The sequence below is a fragment of the Ursus maritimus genome, unplaced genomic scaffold (genome assembly GCF_017311325.1).
Source record: "Ursus maritimus isolate PB19 unplaced genomic scaffold, ASM1731132v1 scaffold_240, whole genome shotgun sequence".
NCBI classification, from domain to species: domain Eukaryota; kingdom Metazoa; phylum Chordata; class Mammalia; order Carnivora; family Ursidae; genus Ursus; species Ursus maritimus.
In genome coordinates, this window is record NW_024424898.1 from 17,830 (window position 1) to 26,538 (window position 8,709).

At 37.1% G+C, this 8,709-nt stretch overlaps 1 protein-coding gene and 1 pseudogene across 1 annotated transcript; both read left to right on the top strand.

Annotated features, from left to right (window-relative positions):
* Window positions 1-269: 269 nt before the first annotated feature.
* Window positions 270-1,326, top strand: LOC103680624 (olfactory receptor 6C3-like). Its single transcript, XM_008710120.2, has one exon. The coding sequence runs from the start codon at window positions 270-272 to the stop codon at window positions 1,206-1,208; it is 939 nt and encodes a 312-aa protein (XP_008708342.2). The 3' UTR covers window positions 1,209-1,326.
* Window positions 1,327-7,341: 6,015 nt separating this feature from the next.
* On the top strand, window positions 7,342-8,340 carry LOC103680623 (annotated as a pseudogene).
* Window positions 8,341-8,709: the final 369 nt, after the last annotated feature.

An 8,709-nucleotide genomic window follows, 5' to 3' on the forward strand; every position in this document is an offset into this window, starting at 1 on the left:
TATAAAGTCACTCATGCAGGAACTTTTAACGTAGACCTGTGAATATGGTTTTCCTTTTCAAGAGACGATGTGTAAATATTTGTGCTTTAACAGGCTGAGTGGATATTGCAAATTGCACACAGGAGAAAAGTTCCAAGGCTTCATTTCACAGGAGCTAATAATAAGAACATTTAAATCTTTAAATCTTCAATTCCTTTACTCTTCACATACTCTTTCTTTTTGTTTTGTTTCTCAACAGTAGAACTTGCTTAAAGAAAATAAAAAGCAGCATGAGAAACCATACAATGATTACAGAGTTCGTTCTCTTGGGCATCTCAGACGACCCACAGCTTCAGGTTGTAATCTTTATCTTTTTATTTATGGCTTATGTATTAAGTGTCACTGGAAACCTAACCATCATCATCCTCACCCTGATAGACCGTCATCTCAAGACTCCTATGTATTACTTCCTGCAGAATTTCTCCTTCTTAGAAATTACATTCACCAGTGTCTCTATCCCCAGATTTTTGGGGGCAATCATTACGAATGTCAAGACCATTTCCTATAACAATTGCTTAGCTCAACTATTTTTCTTCATCTTCATGGGTGTTTCTGAATTTTTTCTTCTCACTGCCATGTCTTTTGATCGTTACGTTGCCATCTGCAAGCCTCTTCATTACACCACCATCATGAGCAAGAAAATCTGCACCCTGCTTGTCTTTGGGTCCTGGCTGGGAGGATTTCTTACCATTTTACCACCACTCATGCTCATGCTTCAGCTAGATTTCTGTGCTTCCAATGTAATTGATCATTTCTCTTGTGACTATTTCCCCATTTTACGACTCTCGTGCTCGGATACATGGCTTTTAGAGATGATTGGCTTTTACTATACCTTTGTTACTCTGCTCTTCACTTTGGCCTTAGTGATTCTTTCCTACCTGAGCATCCTTAGCACCATTCTGAGAACCCCGTCTGCTGGTCAGAGGAAAAAGGCTTTCTCCACTTGTTCCTCTCACTTGATTGTCATTTCCATCTCTTATGGGAGCTGTATATTCATGTACGTCAAGCCTTCAGCAAATGAAAGAGCATCACTGACCAAAGGAGTAGCTATTCTCAACACCTCAATTGCCCCCATGCTGAACCCTTTTATATATACCCTGAGGAACCAGCAAGTAAAACAAGCTTTCAAAAACTTGCTTCATAAAGTACTGTTTTCTAGAAACAAATGAAAGTATGTATGAACATGAATGGATGTCATGGTGAAGATCCAACAAAGGACAAATAAAATTTCAATGTCTAGAGTATCTTCCAGTGTCCATCTCCCAGGTACTTGCTATGTTGTGCTCATTTCCTTAAGCTTTCTCTTAAACCAGAAGTAACTATGTTGTGTCTTGCTTTCAAACCCTCCTTAGGTTCCATTTCCTCATTGGTTTACGGTACCAAATAGAGCATTAGTGGCTATACAACAAAAATCATTTTCCTGATTATTCCAAATAATAAAGATACTTATTTTTACTGTAGACTTGAGTAAACACTCTTTTCATGGATTTATTCTAAAATCTTATGTTCTGTTACTAATATTACATTCTTTTCTTTTTCTTACATGTTTGTTCTTAAAGCTATAAAAAGTATGAAATACATTATCTAACAACCATATTTTGTGCACACCAGCTGCATATCTGTACAGTTCTTCCCACGCAGCTGAGTGTTTATTTTACAGCTTATAAATTATTTAAAAGTCACAAATCTTTTGCTTTCTAGTTATGCTTAGGGCACGTGTTGTGTCTTTTTTATGCAATTCCTTTGTTTAACTATATTGCTATTATTTTTTAAAGATTTTAATTATTTATTTGAGAGAGAGAAACCAGGAGCAGGAGGTTGTGGAGGGGCCAAGGGAGAGGGACAAGCAGACTCCCTGCTGAGTGGGGAACCTGATTTGGGGCTCAATTCCAGGACCCTGAGATCATGTCCCGAACTGAAGTCAGATGAACAACTGAGCCACAAGACACCCCATATCTGTATTATTTGTTTAAATATGTAAGAAATGAAGATATAGGCAGTCACCATTACACCTATGCCACATGAGTGTTGGATAGGAATTTCATAAATAATAATATCTCTTCTATAGAGCATAATTATTCTGTGCCATATGCTCAACCATGTATGTCCTAAATAATATTGTTCTTAATCTTCACAGCTATATGGCAACATAGACTAATTATCTCTGTTCCAGGTGTGCAAAGTGATGCTTGGAAAGGCTGAGTAATTTGCCTGAGGTCTTGAGGTATAACAGCCAATGTGATACCCTAGTTTTGAAAAACAAAACAAGGAGACAAAAAGTTGTGTTTATTTCATGCATATTTAAATCTGTGGGATCCTGAAAATATCTATAACCTTTACTTAGGACCTGTACAATTTTATTGGTGTTTTACACTCACATTATATCATTTGGGCATGATTATATTATTATAGTCTAGTCAGGGAAGGTACTAATTCCTAATATTATACTTGACATTTAAAGTAGAATTTTAATCAAATGAAACAAGAAACTCTTCAATTGCCACTGCTGGTGAGCAATAGAGTGGGAAGGAAAAAATGTATACAGTATAAGCAATATTATACTACCAAACATTCTTATGGAAGGCAGATTAAAAATATGGAGTAAAGAATGGAACCATATGATCATTGTCTTTCTCTGATTGACTTATTTCACATATCAAAATACCCTCTAGTTCCATCCATGTCAATACAAATGGTAGGTAGTCATGCTTTTTGATGGCTCTTAACTCTGGGAAACAAACAGGCTTGTGGAAGGGGGGTGGATGGGAGGATGGGGTAACTGGGTGACGGACATTAAGGAGGGAACGTGATGGGATGAGCACTGGGTGTTATATGCAACTAATGAATCATTGAACCTTACCTCAAAAACTAATGATATACTATACGTTGGCTAATTGAATTTAAATTAAAAAAAGAATGGACTTAGTACTATGTAGCAGATAATTGGTTTTTAAAAAATGGCATGGGGTAGATATGCATTCAGTAGAGATATGCATTAGGAACTAGGTGTTTGGTTGTTAATCTCTGGAAAATAATGTTCAGGGAAGCAAACTTCACCTACAGTGGTTGTTTGCTTGTCTTTTTTTTTTTTTTCCTGTCTCATTGGACACTGTCCCCCAAGATTCCTTTTCAAATTCAAAACTAATCTGTATGATGTTTTATATTCCTTAGTGTTTTGTGTGCAGTCTTGCTCTGGCAGTTTCGAGTCACTGCATTATTCCCAGTGAGCCAGCAGCAGAGAGAACACATCAAACAATAAGTAGCTTATGCTACATAAAATCTGTGTAGAAACCATACCAGACAGTTTTAAAACACTTTCTGATATTTTTTCTTCTTCATATATTTGTTCCTTTCTCTAATTTTAGGTAGTCCCTGGTTACATTGAACACTTGTTAACTATACAAATATATCTAAGGTAGAAAACCACACTACCCTAGTTCTTCATTTGGAAATGAAGATAAAGTTCCATAGGTGTGTCATAAAGGCTAAATGAGATAGAATATATCAATCCTTAGTATGTCATTGAAATAAATAATGCCTTTCCTTAATCACAGATACTACGAATATTCTCCCCAAAGTTGGAAAACATTTCCAACTAAAAGAAGATAAATAAACCAGCTCTTCTTAAAGCATATTTAGTGCCTGTGGTTTATACAGCACTTTCATTTATATTATTTCAATTAATTCCCAAAATGCCCTTGAAATTTCATGTCCATGATAAACAGAGAAAACCGATACTTAAAGAAAATAAGTGCCAATCAAAATCACAAATCCATTAAGCGGCCCGTTTGTATTTTTAACCCATGTTTCTCTAACTGCAGAGCCCATATACTTTCTGCAACAGCAATTTACTGTAGAGTGTCATAAGTAAGAAATTAATAATGTCTCAATACCATGGTCTTTTTATGAGTTTATGTACTTTTCCTTTTTTCTGTGATTATTGATGACTAAATGAAGAACAGAGCAGTGGTGTTTTCAGAATGAAATCTTGAAGGTACTTTGTGGCCATCTTATTTAACAAATACGAAGTATTATTGTTACTTTCATTTTGAACAGCTCAAAGAGTATGTCTCAGGGGTTCTCAGAAGGGGTTCTTGGTTTTGATGAAATGGGTGGACGATAATTTAAGTTTAACCTAAATCATGTTCTTCCAGGGGAAAGATGGATCTGCATTCAGAAATAACAAGATGAGCTAAATGCTTAGAGATATCCTTCATACTCTGCTTGAGTACATCCTTGGATGGCTTCGGGCTTGAGGAATCATATGCACCTTGTAAAACATTGAGGTTTTTTCTCCCCAAAAGCTGCTGAATGAATGAATGAATGAATGAATAACATCCATCAGGCTTACATGATGTTGGTAAATGAATACAGTCCACTGATTTTCATTAACATTTTTACACAAATAGTGTAGTATACCTCCCCCAAGTCTGTGATATTGGATTGTCTTTTCTCACAGTTTCTTTAAGTATTTTCTCTGGTCCTACAAAACTGACCTATCAGAACTCAGTTTCAGTGATGTTCATATGGACCCTTCCTATCTATTAATACCTTCCTTCATAGCTCTTCATACATTTCCTCAAAGGTTTAGTCAGTAGCTAAAATATGTAAATCTGTCATGGTATTATTTTTCACAACATTCTTAAAATTGATAGGAAATCTAAGCGGAAAAAGAATATGCAAAAAAATTGAAATAAGGGTAAGAATACAGTTCATTGGCACATTATTACCCATGGAAAAATAATAATATACTTCTTTTTAACCTGGATCAACAACGCCAATAAAATAATGCAGAAATTTCAATCTTGAGATTTAGAACAAATGCTATTTATTGAGCCTGTATTTTGAGACTTCCCGGTGTTATGAAAAGCTAGTGCTTTCAACAAAAGACAAACCCTGATGATGGAAGAATAATGCTGCTGAGCAGAATAGAGTTAGTTAAAAGAATGAAAGCTAAAGAAAATCAATGAAAGGAATTTTAAAATAATGTTTTATGAAGTTTTTTTGAATTATATATAAAAAAATTGGCTTCTTTCATATGTCCTTTGCCATAATTTACTCGATATGGGGAATTTAGGCCCAGTGAATAGATACCTTTTGAAAAGTAGGTAAACTAAGAAAACACATCTTGTAAAACAAAGATACAACCTACATATTATGCAACCAAGAATTGGGAATACAATACAGAACTTCACTGGATGGGTGTCTGTGATGTAAGAACAAACTCAAAATGAATGAATGAATTAATTAGACAACTGTTTATTATAGTTTCCTAGGACTCTCCCAAGCGCCGGACTGTGTTGCAAAGGTTTGAAGGTCAGACTCTGTCCTAACTTTCAGAGATTCACGCATAGTGGAGGAGATCACAGGAGATTTCAGCACAGATGTGTAGTGGGCTGGGAAGAATCAGTCGAACACTTTACGGGACTCACACAAAGGGCATTAAACCTAGTGTTGTGGGAACAAGAAGGTGCTTTGGTGTATCACTGAAATCTGCTACCCACAAGGCTACTTGCATACAGATTTTCTATTTAAGGCACGTTTCACAATCATTGTCAGAAAGGTCACTCTTACTACGGAGGAGCAGAGAAACACAGTGGATATTGGTAGCCTTTGGTAGTGATGTTGAAGTGCTACAAATATCCAACAGGCGTCAAATGTGGTGACCTTATCTTAGCTGAATGAGAGCAGAGAACTGTTGAGGGACAGAGGGTGTGACGGAGGGCAGGAAGCAGATACACCGTGGTGGGGAGAGGTCACCACGTCAAAGTGGAAAATCAAAGCTAAGACTCACTTGCCCAGAGCCTCCTAGATACTATACAACCAGATGATCCCACCTCACTTTTTTGTTATTGTTATTGTTCCTACGTGATTTTCTTGCTGTTACTTTATTCGTTACTACTAATTTTAGACAAAGCTTTTATACAGGACACCATGTTAATCCCAAAGGTTTTCACCAAGGGATTTCTCCATTGAGCAATCCTTATATAGCTTTTATAAAATGCTAAGCATTTTTCTAAATGTTTCACATATTAGTTCATTTAATACTCACAATAACTTTATAAGAAAGGCCTGTATACAGAGGAATAAACTGTGTTTATAGAAGAAACAGAGACAGATTACACGGTTTCACACCTAGTAAGTGGTTTGGATTCAAACCTAGATATCCTCACTCTTCCTTATGGAAATAACTATGGTAATATCACTTAATATTTTTTTTTAAAGAGAAATTAAAACTTACTACTTCAAAACCACATACAAGTAAAGAAATTAAACTATTTGCCTGTGTTTTCTTGGTGAATGTTTACCTAACTCTTTAACTGAGGGAAGTGCTTCAATAATAATAGTAATAATTATTATTTTAAATAGAAAGAGAAGTCATTTGTATAGGATTACAGGTCATAGTAATTACATACAGGCTGAAACATCATAAACTATGGTCAGGGATTCAGATGTGATCAAATTCAGTTCTTTTCTTTTTTTTTTTTTAAGATTTTATTTATTTATTAGGCAGAGATAGAGACAGCCAGTAAGAGAGGGAGCACAAGCAGGGGGAGTGGGAGAGGAAGAAGCAGGCTCATAGCTGAGGAGCCTGATGTGGGGCTCGATCCCATAACGCCGGGATCACGCCCTGAGCCAAAGGCAGACGCCTAATGACTGCGCCACCCAGGCGCCCCTCAAACTCAGTTCTAAGCTCTCCAGCTTAAATTATTTCCTGCCTCTTTCTCCCCTCTGTCTCTACCATGTAAGGTTGCTGGCGGTGATGACTCTAGCATATCTGACCCATGAGGTAGTAGGAGGAGTTGGAAAAGCTGAGTATTAAAGTTGATCAGTGGCTAATGACAAAACACGTAAACGTCATTAAAAAACACAGGATCTTTCCCAGTTTGAGGATTCTCAATGTAATTAAGCTTTAACTTACAGACAATGGGAAAATGGTAAACACTTGGAGCAAGAGCACAAAGGTGGTCTTCCCTGGAAAGAAAACTCATGCGCACATCCTTCAAAGTTAACAGGTGTTGTTTGGAGTCAGAAAAGCCTGGGGAAAATCCCTGCTCTAGCTCTTTAAGCTCTGTGATATAGAATGTTTTCAAACTTGTCTAAACTGGAGATTTCACCTGTAGAAGACAGGAAATTGATGGATCATTGTTATTATCAGTTCATGTAAATTCTCGCCTGTAGAAGAAAACATGTAGTATTTCTGCCAAATTCTGGCATCACACTTGGACCTTTTATTCGAGTTTGTTCCTTGTGTTTTCTCCTAGAGGTCTGGCAGGAGAACAACAAATAAGCAGCTGAAGAATGAGAAACCGCACAGAACTACAAGAGTTCATCCTCCTGGGCTTGTCAGATGACCCACAGCTTCAGGGGGTGATCTTCGTCTTTCTGTTCATCACCTACACGCTCAGCATCACGGGGAACCTGACCATTATCCCCTTACCCTGCTGGATCCTCACCTCCAGACCCCCATGTATTTCTTCCTCAGAAACTTCTCCTTGCTAGAGGTTTCATTCACAACTGTCAGCATACCCAAGCTCCTGGGCACCCTGATTACAGGAGATAAAACCATTTCCTTCAATGATTGCATGGCTCAGTTCTTTTTTTTCATTCTGTTGGGAGTCACTGAATTTTACCTTCTGGCTGCCATGTCCTATGACCGTTACATTGCCATCTGCAAACCTCTGCATTACATGACCATCATGAATCCCAGAGTCTGCATACTCCTTGTCTTCTCTTCATGGCTGATTTCATTCTTAATCATATTCCCTGCGCTCATCTTGCTCTTAAACCTTAATTACTGTAAGTCTAATATTATTGACCATTTCACCTGTGATTATTTTCCCCTGCTACAACTTTCTTGTTCAGACACAAAGTTCCTAGAGATACTGGGGTTTTCCTGTGCTGTGTTTACTTTAATGTTCACTTTGGCATTAATAATTCTGTCCTACGTATATATCATCAGAATGATTGTGAGGCTTCCTTCTACCAGTCAGAGGACAAAGGCCTTTTCCACATGTTCATCCCACATGATTGTCATCTCCATCTCCTATGGCAGCTGCATTTTCATGTACATTAAACTCTCAGCAAAAGAGAGAGTGTCTCTGAGCAAGGGAGTTGCTGTGCTGAACACCTCAGTAGCCCCCATGCTGAACCCCTTTATTTACAGCCTAAGGAACCAGCAAGTCAAGCGAGCCTTCATGGACAGGGCAAGGAAGATTGTATGTTTCTCAAGCAAATGAAATGCTATGGTGTCACAAATTAGACACACATATTGCATGGCAATTTAAAATACACAAACATGAGATCTGAGCAACTTCTTCAAATTAAAATGGCCTTTCTGTCATCCTTATTCATTCTTTCTTTCTACCTGTTTACAAGCATATTTAATATATTCCCTATTCAATTGAAATAACATCATGTGCCTTACTGGTTCCCGTTCTTCTGAACCCATTGTTAGTTACAACTTCTTGAACAATAATTATTTTAATTCAGAAAGTTGTACTTTGAGTTTTGTTTAGGAAAACAACTATCACCTGAAATGGAGGGGTTGTTGTATAAATATTGTTATGATATTTTCCTTATTCTATACAGACAACATAATTTTGTGATTTTCATTGATTATGGTCAGAAATCCCTTCCCCATCTTGCAGTTCCGCTAGGGAAAAAACA